This window comes from Artemia franciscana, chromosome 3, assembly GCF_032884065.1.
Source record: "Artemia franciscana chromosome 3, ASM3288406v1, whole genome shotgun sequence".
Lineage (NCBI taxonomy): Eukaryota > Metazoa > Arthropoda > Branchiopoda > Anostraca > Artemiidae > Artemia > Artemia franciscana.
In genome coordinates, this window is record NC_088865.1 from 25,703,663 (window position 1) to 25,726,572 (window position 22,910).

Consider the following 22,910-nt stretch of genomic DNA (forward strand, 5'->3'; position numbering starts at 1 on the left):
TCGGCGCTCAAGATCTTTGCCAATCTTCATTGATTTTATCTTAATCAATCTGTCTGTGGTATGCTGTGCTGACGACATTTTACATACTAGCCAGCAGGGTCGTATCCAGGATTTTTTCAGGGAGGGGAAAGGGGGTTTACACAAGAAGTTTTTTTTGGGGGGTGCATTAAAAAAAATAAAAAACGCATTAAAAATTTATTTATGTCATTTTGTTACATTTTTACGAGTCGGACAAACATTTCGGGGGGGGGGATCAAACCTTCAACTCCACCCCCACCCCCACATACGGCCTTGCTAGTCAGAACCTTCAACAGATCAAAGAAATTCTCAAATTTCTTCAAGCTGAGTATCCACAAATTGGATTACAATTCAATTCGCAAAATCCGTAAACTCTACAGAATCACCTGAGAATCATCCAGTTGGCCACCTTATTTATTTTGGCCTTCCGATAGGTTCCTCTATCCGCCACACACCTAAGCTTCTTCTTGATCGGCTAAGACGTCGAATTTGAGTAGCTTACGCCTCTATTGTTTCATCTTTATTGTATTAATTGTTCCATTATTTCTATCGTTTCTTGGGTAATGCTATTGCACTTCCTCACATGCATGTACTCCAGTCTTTTTGGGAAATGTTAACAAAAACTAATCGGCTCAAAATAACGAAGATGGCTTTCCAATTTACCAGGTTTCCACTTAGCCTGTCTCTGTGGTACTCACGAACTGCTACATAATTCAAAGTAACGGATTCCATAGTCTCGCTAGACGAATTGCAAAACATAATCGCAAAGTTGTATTTTGTCAAAATGAATGGGTGCGATCGTTAAAGAAATGATTTGCTTCATTCATTCCCATGATCATTTTTTTGCTTATTTGTAATTAAAGTGTTTTGTTTCTTTTTGTCTTGCTGTGTGTTTTTATGAGGGTTCGCAAACGAACAAGTAAATAATAAATCCAAGTACAACTCAGGGGAGAAGCCTGGCTTAAGTTGGCTTATCATCCCCAAATAGGTTATGATTCGGGGTCGCTCAATTGTTTTTGAAACCACTTAGTTAAACTACTTGCATTACTTTTTCCGTAGGCCTACTACTTACCAGCTACGATTGGCTCTGATCTTGTCAATCTTTCCAGAATGTGTTCGGTAAGACTGACTGAAACACATGCTTCTAGACTGCGTAGACTTTTCCGCAAAACCGCAATAAAGACACTCAACATCTCTGCCTGAAAATTACAATATAAGTTGAAAAAAAAATTGCCAATAGCTCAGGAGCATAAAAAATGAATAGTAGTAAGTATAAATATATATAATAAATATAATAGCTCAGTAGCAAATATAATAAAAAGGACATGGATTTGAAATAGCATTATTCCTTCAGTGCCAGACAGAAACGTACAACCTCTGGACTTGTGTTGATACAAAAAAACAAAGAAAAAAAAAATCCAATTTTCTATATTATTCGTGCGGCGACAAGGCAAAAGTCAAACCAATTACCGTTTTATGGTTAATCGAAAAAATTACGAGAGTTAGGCGGTTTCATGAGACGTTTATATTGTAAGACATATTCTGTGAAATTTAGAAACCAAATTTATCGCCCCGAAAAGTAACATATCGAAATAACAAACCTAGATGCGGAAAACTTCATCAAACAGTTCGTGGAAAGGAACTGTACTAAGGCAAGACCCGGCTCAATAGTAACCGAAACTCTAAAAAATTTAATTTTGATACCAATAGTTATATCAAGAGAATTGCGTTTTAATGCTGATTTTAAATATATATATATTTTCATCAAGTTTAGTCTTACCCATCAAAAGTTACGAGCCTGAGAAAATTTGCTTTATTTTAGAAAGTAAAAAAACGGAAATCACACCATCAGATTCAGCGTATCAGAGAACCCTATTGTAGAAGTTTCAAGCTCCTATCAAAAAAGAAGTTTCCAGCTCCTATCAAGCTCCTTGCCAGAAGACAAATCACGGATGCGTGTTTATTTGTTTTTTTTCCCTAGGGATGATAGTATCGACTCAGTGAACCTAGAATGTCGCGAGAGGGCCCATTTTAACGGAAATTAAAAGTTCTAGTGCCCTTTTTAAGTGACCAAAAAAATAGGAGGGCACCTAGGCTCCCTCCCACGCTCATTTTTTCCCCAAAGTCACCGGATCAAAATTCTGAGATAGCCATTTTATTCACCATTGTCGAAAAACCTGATAACTATGTCTTTGGGAATGTCTTACTCCCCGACAGTCCCCGTGGGAGGGGCTGCAAGTTTCAAACTTTGACCAGTGTTTACATATAGTAATGGTTATTGGGAAGTGTACAGACGATTTCAGGCAGATTTTTTTGGTTTGGGGGGAGAAGTTGATGAGGGGGCGGTTACGTGGGAGGATCTTTCCATGAAGGAATCTGTCATGGGAGAAGAGAATTTCAACGAAGGGGGCGCAAGATTTTCTAGCATTATTTAAAAAAACAATAAACAAATAAATATGGGAAGTTTTTCAACTTAAAGTAAGGAGGAGCATTAAATCTTAAAACAAACAGAAATTATTACGCATATGAGCGGTTCACCTCCTCGTAATACCTCGCTATTTACGCTAAATTATTTTTAGCAATTTCACCTATTTATTCTACGGCCTTTGTGATTCAGAGGTCATTCTTAAGGAATTGGGACAAATTTTAAGCTTTAATGTAAAGAGCGAGGTATTGACAAGGGGTGAACTCCTCCATATACTTAATAAAAACATACGAAAATAGAATTTCGTTACGCAAGTTAATTGGTATGTTACGTATATCTTTTACTAATGAAAATGTTCGTAAAAAATCAGAAGTTCTAGTTACCTTTTTAAATAATCAAAAAATTGGAGGGCAACTAGGCCTCCTCCTCCCTCCTTTTTTCTCAAAATCTTCCTATTATGAGAAAGCCATTAAGCCGGAAAAAAACAATATGCAAATTTCGTTTTAATTATTTATGTGCATAGAGCCAAAATCATAACATGCATTAATTCAAAAACGTTAAGAAATTAAAAAAAGTTTTTTTTAACTGAAAGTAAGGAGCAACATTAAAACTTAAAACGAACAGAAATTACTCCGTACATGAAAGGGGCTTTTCCTCCTCAACGCCCCGCTCTTTACGCTAAAATTTTTTTCTGTTTTAAAAAGTAGAGGTAAGAGAAAGAGTTAAACTAAAGCGTAAAGAGCGGGGCGTTGAGGAGGAAAAGCCCCTTTCATGTACGGAGTAATTTCTGTTTGTTTTAAGTTTTAATGTTGCTCCTTATTTTCAGTTTTAAAAAAACTTGCTTTTTTTATTTAATCGTTATAAATGACCACAGCAATGAGGTTACTCCAAAATAATCCCACCAAATGTTCCATAAAACATGTAGAAGACCTATTTGTCGCTCATTTTAACATGGGGAAAATATTCCACAAGTGAAGCACCATTCCAAAAGAGAAGAAAACTACTGTCAACATATCATTAAACTTTAAAGTGATTATTTACATTAAGAGAAGAAAGTGGCATAGAGCTTCCTAACTTAAATCTGCATCCTGAGTAACGCTCCTTCCAAGGCAATCATTCAATCCGAACCTTGCATCACAGTAAAGTTTTTTAAAAATCGATGTTGAAAACCTTTCAAGCCTTTTCAGTTCCCTTTCCCTTCCTTAAATGAAGTGATTTAGATGTTGCAAAGTATAGAACAAAGTGTATTACGATGAATGGAAAAGACCACCCATTTTCACGTAAAAATTCTTTGAGGAGGATACTCAGTTAAAAATTACTAATGTGCTGAAAAGCAAGCCGTATTAGACGTCCGTGTTAGACGTGTTAGATGGTTTACGCAGTTACAATTGAGTTCAACGGAGTGGTCAAGACAGAAGAGGCCCGGTGTGCATAAAGAAGTACACATACTTAGAGAAAACTAAATTACAAATATATAAGGATCTTCATTCAAAAATAAGGAATATCAACGTGAACAATACTACACAAGAGATGTTGAAGGTGTTCATAATTAACTTCGATACATAGATTAGCACACCTGGGACTGTACACCTAACGGCTATGTTTGCATCATGCAAAGCCACCTCTCAGCGTTCCTTGGGACTTTTTGTTGACCAACAACGCGAATAGCTGGTACCGCTTATACGTGCAAAAAAAATATCTAAACTGTGAAATATATATATATATATATATATATATATATATATATATATATATATATATATATATATATATATATATATATATATATATATATATAATAGCTGATGTGGGTAGCGCTTCGCGCACCCAAACACCTAGTTGGTGGGGGCGCTTCGCGCCCCCCAAGCCCCCCCGCGCGCGCAAGTCGCTACGCGCCATATAGTTACGCGCCATTGTAGTTGTGTCCCTGTGTCCCACCTGTGAATATATATATATATATATATATATATATATATATACTATATATATATATATATATATATATATATATATATATATATACATATATATATATATATTTAACTACGTAAAATTTGCGAATGTACAACATTCTTGGCTGTCCCATTGTCTGTGCATATAAATAGATTGTCAGGTTTTACCGACTCTTGAACATGCAACACATAATTATATAATTATATAATGTGTCCCGGTCGTCATTTGTGTCCCGGTGTCCCAGTCTGTAATTTCTCTTTGAGTGTCGCGGTCGTCATTTATATTCCCTGTGTCCCGGTCGTCATTTGTGTTCCGGTGTCCCGGTCTGTAATTTCTCTTTGAGTGTCCTGGTCGTCATTTATATTCCCTGTGTCCCCGTCGTCATTGTGTCCCGGTGCTTTGTTGACGGTGATTGCTAATCGAACATTCCTTGTGTCCCGGTCGCTTTCTCTTTGAGTGTCCAGGTCGTCATCTATATTCCCTATGTCCCGGTCGTCATTTGTGTCCCGATGTCCCGGTGTGTACTTTCGTCAATCAACAAACATGACGTCAGTCGACACACAAGCATGACGTCACCCGACAGACCCACACACACAGACAAACTTATTTTTATATATAGAAGATATATATATATATATATATATATATATATATATTATATATATATATATCTTCTATATACATAAAAATAAGTTGTCTGTGTGTGTGTGGGTCTGTCGGGTGACGTCATGTTTGTGTGTTGACTGACGTCATGTTTTCGACTGACGAAATTACAGACCGGGACATCGGGACATAAATGACGACCGGGCCACCGGCACATAGGGAATATAAATGACGACACTCAAAGAGAAAGCGACCGGGACACAAGGAATGTTAGATTAGCAATCAGCATCAACAAAGCACCGGGACACAAATGACGACCGGGACACAGGGAGTATAAATGACGGCCAGGACATATGTAAAAAAAAAACTGAAAAAACTAAAAAAAAAGGTAAAAACTACAAAAAAACTAAAAAGAAAAAAAAACTAAAAACTAATCAAAAACTAAAAAAGCTAAAAAACTAAAAAAACTAAAAAAGGAAAGAAAAGAAAAAAGGAAAAAAATGAAGCTTTAGCATGCTTGGCACGTAAATATTTTTCAAAGTGTCAATGTTAGAATGAACATTGACAAATTGAAGAAAACAAATCAATAAAAAGAAGAAACTAAAAAAAAGAAAAACTAAGAAAAGAAAAAACTAAAAAAGAAAAAAAAACGAAAAAAGAAACTGTATCTATATATATATATATATATATATATATATATATATATATATATATATATATATATATATATATATATATATATATAGGTTGTATATATGGATGTTTGTTTGTTTGTGGGTTTCCATTTGACGTCAGTATAAGTATATAATGCTTTGTATATGACGTCATTATAAGATGACACTACAGACCGGGACACCGGAACAGAAATGACGACAGGGACACAGGGAATATAAATGACGACCGGGACACTCAAAGAGAAATTACAGACCGGGACACCGGGACAGAGGGAATATAAATGACGACCGGGACACTCAAGGAGAAATTACAGACTGGGATACCGGGACACAAATGACGACCGGGACACAGGGATTATAACTGACGACCAGGACACAGGGACACAACTACAACGGGGACGCCGGGGGCACAGGGGGATATATAAATGACGACGGGGACACAGGGAATGTTCGATTAGCAATCACCATCAACAAAGCTCAAGGGAAATCGTTAGAAAAATGCGGTATACATCTGAATACGGATTGTTTTCCCATGGATAATTATTATGTTGCATGTTCAAGAGTTGGTAACAGACAATGGGACAGCAAAGAATGTTGTATATTAGCAAGTTTTACGTAGTTAAATATATATATATATATATATATATATATATATATATATATATATATATATATATATATATATATATATATATATATATATATATATATATATATATATATATATATTATATTATATATATATATATATATATATACATATATGTATATAAATCTATATATATAAAAATAAGTTGTTTGTCTGTCTGTCGACTGACGTCATGTTTGTGTGTCGACTGACGTCATTATAAGGATTGAGCTGTATGTCGTCATGAAGTTGTTTGTCGTCTGACGTCATGTTTGTCGACTAACGAAACTACATACCGGGACACCGGGACACAAATGACGTGTTATGTCTGTTATAACGTAATAGAGGCAACAATCTTGACAGGGCCTTTTGAGGGTGAGGCTTTTCTTATTCCACGCATTCTCATGATTCCAATGGATCTGCCTTTTCAACCTAAAAGATTGCAATTCCCAATTTGATTAGCATATTAAGTTTTCAGTCCAGAACCACTAAAGCTATTATGTAAATATCAAAAATATTTATGTTGTCTGAGCATTAATTTTTAGTTTTTAGTTCAAAATAGAAAATTACCTGAAAATTTTAGAATTATATCTATCTATATATATAAAAATAAGTTGTCTGTCTGTGGATCAGGTGACGTCATGTTTCTGTGTCGACTGGCGTCATGAAGTTAGTTTTCGTCATTTTTGCTATGACGGTGACGTCATTAAAGATATTTAAGACATATATGTTCACGTAGAAATCTATTAATGTTTAAGTTTAAAATGACTGATGAACTTACAATGGCAAAAGCCGATGAAGATGCTCAAAGAGTCTATGCCAAAAAACTTGCTGCTGATAGAGAAAGTCAGAAAAGAAAGCGTGCCGAGGAATCAAAAGAACAGCAAGGAAACAGGCTTGAGGCTAAAGAACGCAAAACCGCGCAGTTAGATGAAGATCCACCTGGACAGCGAGAGTCAAAACATATCAAAACTGAAAATGATAGCGATGATGATTGGGTTTGGGATCTTGACTTGGATAAGGTCATCAATGCCTACCAGATTTTAGTTAAAAAAACAAAGGTTCGGCGATATGTATTTCATAGTGAAGCTGAAAAATAAAGAAGAAAAAGAAAACTGAAAAAAGAAAAAATGTAAAAAACTAAAAAATACTAAAAAGAAAAAACACTCAAAGAGAAATTACAGACCGGGACACAAATGACGACCGGGACAGAGGGAATATAAATAACGACCGGGACACTCAAGGAGAAATTACAGACTGGGATACCGGGACACAAATGACGACCGGGACACAAGGCAATATAAATGACGACCAGGACACAGGTATTTAAGAATATCATATATATAAAAAAACTGAAATGAAACTGTATCTATATATCTATATAAATGACGACCAGGACACTCTAAGAGAAATTACAGACTGGGATACCGGGACAAAAATGACGACCGGGACACAGGGAATATAAATGACGACCTGGACACAGGGATACAACTCCAACGGGGACGCCGGGGGCACAGGGGGATATATAGATGACGACGGAGACACAGGGAATGTTCGATTAGCAATCACCATCAACAAAGCTCAAGGGCAATCGTTAGAAAAATGCGGTATAGATATGAATACGAATTGTTTTCCCATGGACAATTATTATGTTGCATGTTCAAGAGTTGGTAAACCTGACAATCTATTTATATGGACAGACAATAGGACAGCGAAGAATGTTGTATATTCGCAAGTTTTACGTAGTTAAATATATATCTATATATATAAAAATAAGTTGTCTGTGTGTGGATCTGTGGATCAGGTGACGTCATGTTTGTCCGCATATGACGTCTGAATTATTTCACACTAATACAAAAGAAGAAAAAAACTAAAAAGGTAAAAACTACAAAAAAAACTAAAAAGAAAAAAAAACTAAAAAAGCTGAAAAACTAAAAAAAACTAAAAAAAGGTAAAAATCTAATAACTAAAAAAAAACTGAAAAAAATAAAAAAAGGCAAAAACTACAAAAAAAATAAAAACTAATAAAAAAATAAAAAAGCTAAAAAACTAAAAAAACTAAAAAAAACTAAAAAAAGGTAAAAAACTAAAAAAAACTAAAAACTAAAAAAGAAAAAAACTAAAAAAAAGGAAAAAACTGAAAAATAAAAGAGAAAAAGAAAACTAAAAAAATATGAATAAATATATATAATGACGACCAGGACATAAGTAAAAAAAAAACTAAAAAAACTAAAAAAATGGTAAAAACTACAAAAAAACTAAAAACTAAAAAAAACTAAAAAATCTAAAAATCTAAATAAACTAAAAAAGAAAAAAGGAAAAAAATAAAGGAGAAAAACAAAACTAAAAAACGAATGTATATACAGACCGGGACACCGGGATACAAATGACGACCGGGACACAGGGAATATAAATGACGACCGGGACACAGGGACACAACTACAATGGGGACGCCGGGGGGCACAGGGGGATATAAATGACGACCGGGACACCGGGACACAAGGAATATAAATGACGCCTGGGACACTCAAAGAGAAATCATAGACTGGAACACCGGGACACAAATGACGACCGGGACACAGGGAATATAAATGACGACCGGGACACAGGGACATAACTACAAAGGGGACGCCGGGGTGCACAGGGGGATATATAAATGACGATGGCGACTCAGGGAATGGTCGATTAGCAATCACCATCAACAAAGCTCAAGGGCAATCATTAGAATCATGAGGTATAGATCTGAATACGGATTGTTTTCCCATGGACCATTATATGTTGCATGTTCAAGAGTCGGTAAACCTGAAAATCTATTTATATGCACAGACAATGGGACAGCAAAGAATGTTGTATATTCGCAAGTTTTACGTAGTTAAAAACATATATATATATATATATATATATATATATATATATATATATATATATATATATATATATATATATATATATATATATATATATATATATATATATATATATATATATATATCTATCTATATTCACAGGTGGGACATAGGGACACAACTACAATGGCGCGTAACTAATATGGCGCGTAACGACTTAGGCGCGCGGGGGGGCTTGGGGGGGGGGGGGCGCGAAGCGCCCCCACCAACTAGGTGTTGGGGTGGCGCGAAGCGCCACCCCAACAGCTAGTATATATATATATATAAGTTTTCTGTGTGTGTGTGTGTCAACTGACGTCATGTTTGTTGACTGACGTCATTATAAGGATTGAGCTGTATGCGTCATGAAGTTGTTTGTCGACTGACGTCATGTTTGTCAACTGATGAAATTACATACCGGGACACAAATGACGACCGGGACACAGGGAATATAAATGACGACCGGGAACCTCAAAGAGTATTTACAGACTGGGACACCCCGACACAAATCACGACCGGGACACAGGGAATATAAATCACGACCGGGACACAGGGACACAACTACAACGGGGACGCCGGGGGCACAGGCAGGATATATAAATGACGACCGGGACACAGGGATTGTTAGAATAGAAATTACAGACCGGGACACAAATGAGGACCGGGACACAGGGAAACAACTACAATGGGCACGCCGGGGGGCACAGGGGGATATATAAATGACGACAGGGACACAGGGAATGTTCGATTAGCAATCACCATCAACAAGGCTCAAGGGAAATCGTTAGAATAATGAGGTATATAGGGACACAACTACAACGGCGCGAAACTAATATGTCGCGTAACGACTTACGCGCGCGGGGGGGCTTGGGGAGTGGCGCGAAGCGCCCCCACCAACTAGGTGTTGGGGTGGCGCAAAGGGCCACCCCAACAGCTAGTATATATATATAAATATATATATATACTATATATATATATAATATATTATATATATATATAAATATTTATACATATGTATATATATATGTATATATTTTAACAATGTTATATATATATATATATATATATATATATATATATATATATATATATATGTATATATTTTAACAATGTATATATATATATATATAAATATACTAGCTGTTGGGGTGGCGCTTCGCGCCACCCCAACACCTAGTTGGTGGGGGCGCTTCGCGCCCCCCCCCCAAGCCCACCCGCGCGCGTAAGTCGTTACGCGCCATAATAGTTACGCGCCATTGTAGTTGTGTCCCTATGTCCCACCTGTGAATATAGATAGATATTATATATATATATATATATATATATATATATATATATATATATATATATATATATATATATATATATATACTAGCTGTTGGGGTGGCGCTTCGCGCCACCCCAACACCTAGTTGGTGGGGGCGCTTCGCGCCCCCCCCCAAGCCCCCCCGCGCGCGTAAGTCGTTACGCGCCATAATAGTTACGCGCCATTGTAGTTGTGTCCCTATGTCCCACCTGTGAATATAGATAGATATATATATATATGGTTTTAACTACGTAAAACTTGCGAATATACAACATTCTTTGCTGTCCCATTGTCTTTGCATATAAATAGATTGTCAGGTTTACCGACTCTTGAACATGCAACATATAATGGTCCATGGGAAAACAATCTGTATTCAGATCTATACCTCATAATTCTAATGATTGCCCTTGAGCTTTGTTGATGGTGATTGCTAATCGACCATTCCCTGTCCCGGTGTCCCGGTCGTCATTTACATCCCCCTGTTTCCTCCGGTGTCCCCGTTGTAGTTGTGTCCCTGTGTCCCGGTCGTCATTTATATTCCCTGTGTCCCGGTCGTCATTTGTATCCCGGTGTCCCGGTCTGTATATACATTCGTTTTTTAGTTTTGTTTTTCTCCTTTATTTTTTTCCTTTTTTTTTCTTTTTTAGCTTATTTAGATTTTTAGATTTTTTAGTTTTTTTATTAGTTTTTAGTTTTTTTTCTTTTTAGTTTTTTTGTCCCGGTCGTCATTTATATCCCCCTGTTTCCCCCGGTGTCCCCGTTGTAGTTGTGTCCCTGTGTCCCGGTCGTCATTTATATTCCCTGTGTCCCGGTCGTCATTTGTATCCCGGTGTACCGGTCTGTATATACATTCGTTTTTTAGTTTTGTTTTTCTCCTTTATTTTTTTCTTTTTTAGTTTATTTAGATTTTTAGATTTTTTAGTTTTTTTATTAGTTTTTAGTTTTTTTTTCTTTTTAGTTTTTTTGTAGTTTTTACCTTCTTTTTAGTTTTGTTAATTTTTTTTTTACTTATGTCCTGGTCGTCATTTATACTCCCTATGTCCCGGTGCTTTGTTGATTGCTAATCGAACATTCCTTTTGTCCTGGTCGCTTTCTCTTTGAGTGTCGTCATTTATTTTTTTCTTTTTTAGTTCTTTTAGTTTTTACCTTTTTTAGTTTTTTTTAGTTTTTTAGATGAAAATTTTTTTTAGTTTTTTCCTTTTTTTCTTTTTAGTTTTTATTGGTTTTTACCTTTATGTTAGCTTATTTTTCAGTTTTTTTTCCTTTTTTTTTATTTTTTTTAGTTTTTTACCTTTTTTTAGTTTTTTTAGTTTTTTTAGTTTTTTAGCTTTTTTACTTTTTTTATTAGTTTTTAGTTTTTTTGTAGTTTTTGCCTTTTTTTAGTTTTTTCAGTTTTTTTTCTAGTTTTTTATTGGTTTTTACCTTTATTTTAGCTTATTTTTCAGTTTTTTCCTTTTTTTTAGTTTTTTTTAGTTTTTAGTTTTTTTAGTTTTTTACCTTTTTTTAGTTTTTTTAGTTTTTTTAGTTTTTTAGCTTTTTTATTTTTTTATTAGTTTTTAGTTTTTTTTGTAGTTTTTGCCTTTTTTTTAGTTTTTTAGCTTTTTTATTAGTTTTTAGTTTTTTTTGTAGTTTTTGCCTTTTTTTAGTTTGACAACTTATTTTTATATATATAGATAGTTTTTTTTTTTTACTTATGTCCTGGTCGTCATTTATACTCCCTGTGTCCCGGTGCTTTGTTGATTGCTAATCGAACATTCCTTTTGTACTGGTCGCTTTCTCTTTGAGTGTCGTCATTTATTAGTTTTTTCCTTTTTTTTTAGTTTTTTATTGGTTTTTACCTTTATTTTAGCTTATTTTTCAGTTTTTTCCTTTTTTTTAGTTTTTTTTTATTTTTTATTTTTTTTAGTTTTTTACCTTTTTTTAGTTTTTTTAGTTTTTTTAGTTTTTTAGCTTTTTTACTTTTTTTATTAGTTTTTAGTTTTTTTTTGTAGTTTTTGCCTTTTTTTAGTTTTTTCAGTTTTTTTTTTAGTTTTTTATTGGTTTTTACCTTTATAGTTTTTTTAGTTTTTTAGCTTTTTTATTTTTTTTATTAGTTTTTAGTTTTTTTTGTAGTTTTTGCCTTTTTTTAGTTTTTTCAGTTTTGACGTCACCTAATCCAGTTTTTTCAGGTGACGTCACCTGAAACATCCATCCATCCATCCACAGACAGACAACTTATTTTTATATATTTTCAGTTTTGACGTCACCTAATCCAGTTTTTTCAGGTGACGTCACCTGACACATCCATCCATCCATCCACAGACAGACAACTTATTTTTATATATATAGATATATATATATATATATATATATATATATATATATATATATATATATATATATATGGTTTCAACTACGTAAAACTTGCGAATATACAACATTCTTTGCTGTCCCATTGTCTTTGCATATAAATAGATTGTCAGGTTTACCGACTCTTGAACATGCAACATATAATGGTCCATGGGAAAACAATCTGTATTCAGATCTATACCTCATGATTCTAATGATTGCCCTTGAGCTTTGTTGATGGTGATTGCTAATCGACCATTACCTGTCCCGGTCGTCATTTATATCCCCCTGTTTCCCCCGGTGTCCCCGTTGTAGTTGTGTCCCTGTGTCCCGGTCGTCATTTATATTCCCTGTGTCCCGGTCGTCATTTGTATCCCGGTGTCCCGGTCTGTATATACATTCGTTTTTTAGTTTTGTTTTTCTCCTTTATTTTTTTCCTTTTTTTTCTTTTTTAGCTTATTTAGATTTTTAGATTTTTTAGTTTTTTTATTAGTTTTTAGTTTTTTTTTCTTTTTAGTTTTTTTGTCCCGGTCGTCATTTATATCCCCCTGTTTCCCCCGGTGTCCCCGTTGTAGTTGTGTCCCTGTGTCCCGGTCGTCATTTATATTCCCTGTGTCCCGGTCGTCATTTGTATCCCGGTGTACCGGTCTGTATATACATTCGTTTTTTAGTTTTGTTTTTCTCCTTTATTTTTTTCCTTTTTTTTTCTTTTTTAGTTTATTTAGATTTTTAGATTTTTTTATTAGTTTTTAGTTTTTTTTTCTTTTTAGTTTTTTTGTAGTTTTTACCTTCTTTTTAGTTTTGTTAGTTTTTTTTTTTACTTATGTCCTGGTCGTCATTTATACTCCCTGTGTCCCGGTGCTTTGTTGATTGCTAATCGAACATTCCTTTTGTCCTGGTCGCTTTCTCTTTGAGTGTCGTCATTTATTTTTTTCTTTTTTAGTTCTTTTAGTTTTTACCTTTTTTATTTTTTTTTAGTTTTTTAGATGAAAATTTTTTTTAGTTTTTTCCTTTTTTTCTTTTTAGTTTTTTATTGGTTTTTACCTTTATTTTAGCTTATTTTTCAGTTTTTTCCTTTTTTTTTATTTTTTTATTTTTTTTTTATTTTTTTTTGTTTTTTACCTTTTTTTAGTTTTTTAGTTTTTTTAGTTTTTTTAGTTTTTTTAGTTTTTTTAGTTTTTTAGCTTTTTTACTTTTTTTATTAGTTTTTAGTTTTTTTGTAGTGTTTGCCTTTTTTTAGTTTTTTCAGTTTTTTTTTAGTTTTTTATTGGTTTTTACCTTTATTTTAGCTTATTTTTCAGTTTTTTCCTTTTTTTTAGTTTTTTTTAGTTTTTAGTTTTTTTAGTTTTTTACCTTTTTTTAGTTTTTTTAGTTTTTTAGCTTTTTTATTTTTTTATTAGTTTTTAGTTTTTTTTGTAGTTTTTGCCTTTTTTTTAGTTTTTTAGCTTTTTTATTAGTTTTTAGTTTTTTTTGTAGTTTTTGCCTTTTTTTAGTTTTTTTAGTTTTTTAGCTTTTTTATTTTTTTTATTAGTTTTTAGTTTTTTTTGTAGTTTTTGCCTTTTTTTAGTTTTTTCAGTTTTGACGTCACCTGATCCAGTTTTTTCAGGTGACGTCACCTGATCCACGATCCACAGATCCACAGACAACTTATTTTTATATATGTAGATAGTTTTTTTTTTTTACTTATGTCCTGGTCGTCATTTATACTCCCTGTGTCCCGGTGCTTTGTTGATTGCTAATCGAACATTCCTTTTGTCCTGGTCGCTTTCTCTTTGAGTGTCGTCATTTATTTTTTTCTTTTTTAGTTCTTTTAGTTTTTACCTTTTTTAGTTTTTTTTAGTTTTTTAGATGAAATTTTTTTTTAGTTTTTTCCTTTTTTTTCTTTTTAGTTTTTTATTGGTTTTTACCTTTATTTTAGCTTATTTTTCAGTTTTTTCCTTTTTTTTTATTTTTTATTTTTTTTTAGTTTTTTAGTTTTTTTAGTTTTTTAGTTTTTTAGCTTTTTTACTTTTTTTTATTAGTTTTTAGTTTTTTTTGTAGTTTTTGCCTTTTTTTAGTTTTTTCAGTTTTTTTTTTAGTTTTTTATTGGTTTTTACCTTTATTTTAGCTTATTTTTCAGTTTTTTCCTTTTTTTTATTTTTTTTTAGTTTTTAGTTTTTTACCTTTTTTTAGTTTTTTTAGTTTTTTTAGTTTTTTAGCTTTTTTATTTTTTTTTATTAGTTTTTAGTTTTTTTTGTAGTACTTGCCTTTTTTTAGTTTTTTTAGTTTTTTAGCTTTTTTATTAGTTTTTAGTTTTTTTTGTAGTTTTTGCCTTTTTTTAGTTTTTTTAGTTTTTTAGCTTTTTTATTTTTTTTATTAGTTTTTAGTTTTTTTTGTAGTTTTTGCCTTTTTTTAGTTTTTTCAGTTTTGACGTCACCTGATCCAGTTTTTTCAGGTGACGTCACCTGATCCATCCACAGATCCACAGACAACTTATTTTTATATATATAGATAGATATATATATATATATATATATATATATATATATATATATATATATATATATATATATATATATATATGTATATATATATATATATATATATATATATATATATATATATATATATATATATATATAGTTGTTTGTGTGTTATGTCTGTCTGTCTGTCTGTCCGCATATGACGTCTGAATTATTTCATCATATACCAATTCAAAAACGAATGTATTCAAGCTAAAAAAAAACTAAAAAAACTAATAAAAAGGTAAAAACTACAAAAAAAGCTAAAAAGAAAAAAACAACTAAAAACTAATAAAAAAAAACCAAATAAGCTAAAAAAAAATAAAAAAAAGGAAAATGACGACCGGGACACAGGGACACAACTACAACGGGGACGCCGGGGGGCACAGGGGGATATATAAATGACAACGGGGACACATGGAATGTTCGATTAGCAATCACCACCAACAAAGCTCAAGGGCAATCATTAGAATCATGAGGTATAACTAAAAAAAAAAACTAAAAAAAAAGTAAAAAACTAAAAACTAAAAAAACTGACCAATTCAAAAACGAATGTATATACAGACCGGGACACCGGGACACACATGACGACCGGGACACAGGGAATATAAATGACGACCGGGACACTCAAAGAGAAATTACAGACTGGGACACCGGGACACAAATGACGACCGGGACACAGGGAATATAAATGACGACCCGGACACAGGGACACAACTACAACGGGGACGCCGGGGGGCACAGGGGGATATATAAATGACGACGGCAACAAAGGAAATGGTCGATTAGCAATCACCATCAACAAAGCTCAAGGGCAATCATTAGAATCATGAGGTATAGATCTGAATACGGATTGTTTTTCCCGTGGACAATTATATGTTGCATGTTCAAGAGTCGGTAAACCTGACAATCTATTTATATGCACAGACAATGGGACATCAAAGAATGTTGTATATTCGCTAGTAACAGCTAATATATATATATATATATATATATATATATATATATATATATATATATATCATGTTTTGTTTAATTCATTTTATTCTATTCTCAGCAGACATTTCGTACAGCATGCTGATGCAGCGATAAAAATGTCCCACACGTAGCGCTGGCGTTGTGTGAAACGTGCCTAATTTCAGTCACAATTCTTATCCCATTTATATTGCTACTACTACTACTAGTAACAACTCATGGCAGCAACAAGCCGCCTGAGGCCAACACAGCTACACACGCTCCTCCTCCATCCTAATCTTCTCCATCCTAACCTATTCAAAGTTTCCCTCTTTATACCCTTCCAGGAAGTTCCCATTTCTTTTAAATCATTCTTTGTGACATCCTCCCACCCCAGACGAGGACAACCTGCTTTCCGTGTAGCCCCAGAGGGTTGGCCAAAAAGAACTATATTCGGCAATCCATCATCCTTCATCCTCAGAACGTGCCCTAGCCATTTCAACCTGTCTTTCATTATAGCCCTAGAAAGCAGGATTGAACCACATTTTTCGGACAAACAACTGTTTGAAATACGGTCAGTCACCCAGAACCCGGGTACCCAGGACAATCCGTAGGCAATTTCTCTGGAAAACATCTAGTAAATCTTAATGCACTTTTCGGAGTGCCCATGCTTTAGAGCCATATTTGACCACAGTCACCACTATACCTTCCAATATTCTAATCTTGGTTTGCTGACTTATCTTCCTATTCATCCAAACTTTTATTAGCTGTGAAAATTCACCCTGAGCCTTGGCTATTCTATTTTTAACATCTTCTCTGCTCCCACCGTCTTTAATAATAATACTACCAAGGTGAGCAAAGCTGCCCACCAGATCAATCTTTTCATTACCCAACGTTACCTATTGTTTACCTAAAGTTTTTATTGTTTTAAAAAGTAGAGCTGAGAGAAATAGTCAAACTTTAGCGTAAAGAGCCAGGCGTTGAGGAAGAATCAATCCCTTTTATATACGGAATAATTTCTGTTCGTTTTAAGTTTCAATGTCGCTCCTTACATGCAGTTTAAAAAACTTTTTTTTTTTATATTTAATACCATATAAGAATAACAACTTTGCTAAAGCTTCTATCAGCAGAATCGAACTCTTGCTCATAATTTATAAAACAGAGGACCAAACATGTTTTACAAATTATGCACTTCTCGAAAATTACAGAAAATTAAAATCTATATGGGAAACATGGTTTTTATTTGGGAGAGGGGCATCTCCCCTCTCTGAAACTTTGTACTTCTTGATTTTAAAATATCCTTTTTTGGTATTTTCATTAAGAATTTTTTTTTGTGTTGCTGTTGGACAAAAAAAAAAAATACAACGCAAGTACCCCTTAAATTTAATAAAAGCATATTTTGCCTTATATACACCAAAAGTATTTATACGCCCTTATATTCTTACCAACTGACACTCCTGGAAGAAAACAAGGGATATTAAGCATAGTTAAAAAAAGAGACACTTTTTTCATATTTTTTTAGACTCGCCTTCTCAAAACAAAGTTTGGAAGCAAAATTATTGATCCCGGACAATCTTTTCATATGCATTTCCCCTTCCCCAAAAAGCTATAAAATATGTGGTTTTTATGTCCGAACACCCTAACTGCATTTGAACTTGGTAGCAGTAGTTGTGAATTTTTTAAGTCTTATTTCACATTCACTTTTCTTTTCTAGACAGATATTTTTCGAATTTCCATCCACTTTGTCATAGTTAGTCCTTCCGCAGTCAAAGGATATTTTACCTCCAAGACTGCCTTTTCACCAGATGGAAAAGTCCTAAGGGAGAGGCGAGGGGAGGGTGGAGGTAGAAACTGATGCATAATCCTCAGGGTCGTGTCCAAGACTTTTATTTGGGGGGTTATTTTTTGGGTGTGTGGGGGGGTGTACAAAAAACTTAAAAAATTCCTAAAAACTGTAAAATTGATATTTATGCCTTCTTGATTTCTGGTCTGTGCTGTTGCTATAAAAGTAAAGCGAAACATTTAACCCCAAAATGAGCAGAACTTATTCGGTGTAGGAGTGGGAAAGCACCTTCCTCATCCCCATCTCCGCCTCATAGTCGTTATCCCTCTCTAAAACTTTGCTTATTCCTCTTTTTTCCCATGGTGCTCATTGTTTTTGTCGTTTGATCGCGTGCTATAAACAAACTGTGTGTTGCTCTTTACAAATCATCGAATATCTTCGAACTTGCTCCTCAGCGGCAAAACCACGTTTACCCGGCGCCAAGTGGAAAACCCCTTTTCTGAGTTTATGTGTCAAGATCTGCTTCAATTTGAAAGATACGAGACTCTTTATCGGTTGTTTTCCAGATATCCAAGCAGGTATGCGAAATATTCAAAGGGACTGCGTTCATTAATGATTTATTGTGTAATAAAACTACCATTCATTTTAGAAAATATTTTTTGGTATTATTTATAGGAATATAGAACGCAGCAGTTTGTAAAGCAAATCTAAAACAGGGTTTGGGTTTTACCTCAAATTTCAGCGAAAATATGTGTCGGCTTTAGCTTTTTCCCCGTTTAAAATATTCGATCTCTTTCGCTTTTAAAAAACAAAACAAAGACCGACAAAATCCCTCAAGTATTTATCAATAGCGAACTAAAATATACTTAACAGGGGAGAGATGGCAAGTTGATTTAGATAGGTATGACCCCTTCAACCCATGTACCTGTAAAATAAATCAACTTGGGTGTTTTCTGAATAATGGACAAGCACCAAAAACCTGTTTTTCTACTTTAATCAAACAGTTCGTGGTAATGAACTGTAAGTAAGGAGCAACCCAGCTCCATAGGAACCAAAACTCTAAAAAATTACATTTTGACACCAATAGATACATCAAAAGCATGGGACTTTTATGCTGATTTCAAATATATAAGTTTTATCAAGTTAAGTCTCACCCATCAAGCTCATAAAGTTACGAGCCTGAAAAAGATTGCCTTGATTTTCGAAAAAGAGTAAACACCCTGTAAAAGTCATGGAATCTTAACGAAAACCACACTATCAGATTCAGCATATCAGAGAACCGTACTGTAGAAGTTTCAAGCTTCCATCTACAAAAAGGTGGATTTTGTATTTTTTTTTTTGCCAGAAGAAAGTTCAAGGATTTGATTTTTTCCAGGGGTAATCGTATCGACCCAGTGGTCCTAGAATATCGCAAGAGGGCTCATTCAAACGGAAATTAAAAGTTCTAGTGCCCTTTTTAAGGGAACAAGAATTGGAGGGCATCTAAGCCCCCTCCCAACCTCATTTTTCGCAGTCACGCGACAAAAATTGTAAGATAGCCATTTTATTCAGTAAAGTCGAAAAATATGATAACTATGTCTTTAAGGATGACTTAATCCCCCATAGTCCCCAGAAGAAGGGCTGCAAAAAGTGAACTTTGCCCATTGTTTACATGCAGTATTGGTTATTGCGAAGTATACAGACATTTTCAGGGGTGATTTTTTTCTGGTGGGGGGTGGAGGGAGGTTACGTGAGAGGATCTGTCCATGGAGGAATTTTTCATGGGAAAAGGGAATTGTCCATGAAGGGGACGCCGGATTTTCCAGCATTACATAGACAAATATCACAAATTAAGTTAAAAAAAAGAAGTTTTTCAACGAAAGTAAGGAGCAACATTAAAACTTAAGACGAACATAATTTATCACATATGCAAGAGGGTTCACCCCCACGTCAATACCTCACTCTTTATTCTAAAGTTTTTGTTAGTACTTTCAAAAGAGCTATTTATTCTAATTAAACGGCCTTTGTGATTCGGGGTCACTCTTAAAGAATTGGAACAAAATTCGATTTTAGCGTAAAGAGGAAGGCATCGACGAGGGGGCGAACCCCCCTTATTACGCAATAATTTATGTTCGTTTGAATTTTTAATGCTGCTTCTTACTTTCACATGAAACGACTTGTTTTTTTTTATTTAGTAATTATAAAGCTCATTTGTGTAACCTTTATAACCTCAGTATCGGGAAAATTTGACCTTACATCGGAATTTGTCTTTGGCTCTTATAGAACAATTATTTATCTATTCCGTAAATGAAACAAGCAGCAAAGTGTTTTTGTCACCACTGAAGCTAAGTTAGGTCAATAAAAACAATTAGACTTGTTTGTCTTCACGTAATAGTAATAACCTTGAAAATATCAACTTCATCTGCTCTCCCTTGGTCACTGGCATGAGACTTGCTGACTCGGCACATTTGTCATGTACATTTATCACACTTTCCGGATACACTGCGAGGAAGTGTTTGTAAGTTTTATAGAGATCAATATTCAAGCAAACTTCTCAGCTAACCACGAAAACTTTCTATCTTCTGAAAACAACGAGCATCTCGCGGAAACCCATTTATTTCTCGCTTTTAAGAAAAGTCATTAAAGCTTCGTTTAATCTATCAGATTTTCCGCCTAGAAGAACAGGCCATATCAATCGCTCAGCGGGTGCCGAATGGAAGGAAATCTCAAAAGATTAAGAAGAGGTTTTTGTGTAATATATTCTTTTCTATGAGGGATGAACTTGGCTGAGTTTGCCGCTGGGGTATGTCTGGTAGTAAGCACAATTTCTGGGTTTGCTAAAACGAAACTCCAGCATCTTGGTACATTGCTGCTTTCCATTGCTCAGAACACTCTTAAAACGCCTTTCAACTCGTAAAGTCGTAAAGGCCACAAGGCTTCAATGTTTAATTATATCTTTACAAAAGGCAAAATTTTGTTAAATATAAAATATTGTAACCTATACTATCAAATCTGTTCTTAAACGGGTGAACCAAGAGGTCTGAAACTTGGTAAGCGACCCTGTCTGGCAGCAGAAGGTCAAGGAAGCCTAAGAAAGATGGAAGCTGGCTGGGAATGAAAGTTGGCAAGTGGACCAATTGGGCTGAAAATTGGTGCATTTGGTTCTCAATAGAAGGGCAAAGTATGGAGGGGAGGAAATTAACAATATTTTGTACGTTATTTAAAGAACTCAAAACAGGAGGCAATCTTTACGGAAGAACAAGGCCGAGAAGGCGTTGGCGATAGGTTTGTTTGAGGGTAAGGGAGGGAAGCTGGGTATCAACATCTTAACAAAAAAGTGTAAAAACCTCTTTAAATGCCTGAACACAGAATAAAGGAATGTATAGAAAAGAAGGGGAAGGGGTATACACGGGGTAGTAATATACAACGCTTCACTTAAAGCCTAGTATTAATAGTTTATGCATAACTCTTTAAAGGTTTTTCTTTCTACACGACATATATCCGTACGTACATGGACCAAGGGAAACCAATTGCATAAAAAAATTCAAAAACATTGGGGCTCCACCAAAAAAGGGACAAAAAATTATTTTTGGGAATTAGAGGAACTCTAATTCCCAAAATTAGAGGAACTCTAATTCCCACCCCCTCCCCTCCCCCCAAACAATAAGATTGGGAAAACAGATTGGCAAAATGGGGCCTGAAATCGAGGCAAAAGACTTTTTTCTTCCAAACGGGTCGAAATTACACGCATAAGTCCCTGGGCCTAGGAAAAATATCACACAAAAAATAGTTTAGGTTGGAGGGCAGGGACTCTGGGGCCATAAATCCAGACATGCAAGTCCTTTGGAAAAAGGGATTCCAACACACGAGACGATTATTTCCTTTACGATATCGGGTCTGAAAAAGGATCAATTTTGTGTTTACCACTTAGAATATATCCGTCAATTGTTGGGCCAAGGGACACTAATTTCCAAAAAATGAGATTGGAATGCACGGCCCTAAAAAAGTAGAGCTAGAAAAAAAACTTTTTTGATTGATTTGATTGGCTGACACGCATTTTTGTCTTAGAGACATGGGCTGGGGCTTCAAAAATAGAAACCGAAGGTGGTAGAAAAAAGGTTATTTCTCGATAACCTTGAAACTTTCAGGGATCGTACCCCGGGTGATGGGGACCTCAATTTTTCGGACCTGACAATGGGACAAAAAATATTTTGGAGCTAATCAGTTTGAAACTTACACTCAAAAGTCCTTGGGCCAAGGAGATCCTAAAGATAAAAAAATATTTTAGGTTGGAAGTACGGGTCCCAAAAAATGGGGCTAGGAAGCGAAAAAAATACTTTTGCCTATCGGCTTACAATTTCTATCCTTAAGTCCTTGGACACCCCAATACACAAGATCAAAGTAAAACACCGATTCAACCTCAAGTGAGGCCCAAAATACGGCAAAAACTTTGTTTTCTGAGCGATGTAAAATTTACATCCGTAGATCCCAGGGCCAATGGAACCCAAGGGAATCAAATAAACTAAGATTAGGGAGTACGAGTCCCCCAAAACTTAGGACGCAAAAACTGTCCAAGGTTCTTTTTTTCCCAAAAGATTCGAAAACTAACTCCACTTTTAGGCCCGAAAAAATTGGGCCCAAAAATATCCCACAATAAGATATCCGTAAGTTTCTAGGTCAAGGGGACTCCACTACATAAAAAAATTGAACCCTTCCATAAAAGGCGACGATTTTTTTCTCGAACAACTTTAACCTTACGTCCGTAAGCTCCTGGGCCGAGGAAGCCCCAATAAAAAAAAAACAGACACGAACATTACTTTGCCTAAAGATAGGGTCAAAGAACACCCGTAAGGCCCTGTACCAAGAAAAATTT

The 22,910-nt window shown here is 34.6% G+C and overlaps 1 protein-coding gene and 1 long non-coding RNA gene across 9 annotated transcripts in view; both read right to left on the reverse strand.

The window, feature by feature from the left end:
• The window catches only part of LOC136025077 (neurobeachin-like), a 271,780-nt gene that overhangs the window by 222,419 nt on the left and 26,451 nt on the right, over positions 1 to 22,910 (reverse strand). For all 8 annotated transcript variants that reach the window (XM_065700792.1, XM_065700791.1, XM_065700790.1 and 5 more), the window contains one exon: positions 1,091 to 1,217. In XM_065700792.1, the coding sequence (XP_065556864.1) occupies positions 1,091 to 1,217 (127 nt within the window). The remainder of the gene's footprint in view (positions 1 to 1,090; positions 1,218 to 22,910) is intronic.
• Positions 12,533 to 12,832, reverse strand: LOC136025079 (uncharacterized). The gene is made up of 2 exons (XR_010617011.1): positions 12,739 to 12,832; positions 12,533 to 12,642 (listed from the first exon to the last, which is right to left on the reverse strand). It is a non-coding gene; the product is annotated as an uncharacterized LOC136025079 (long non-coding RNA).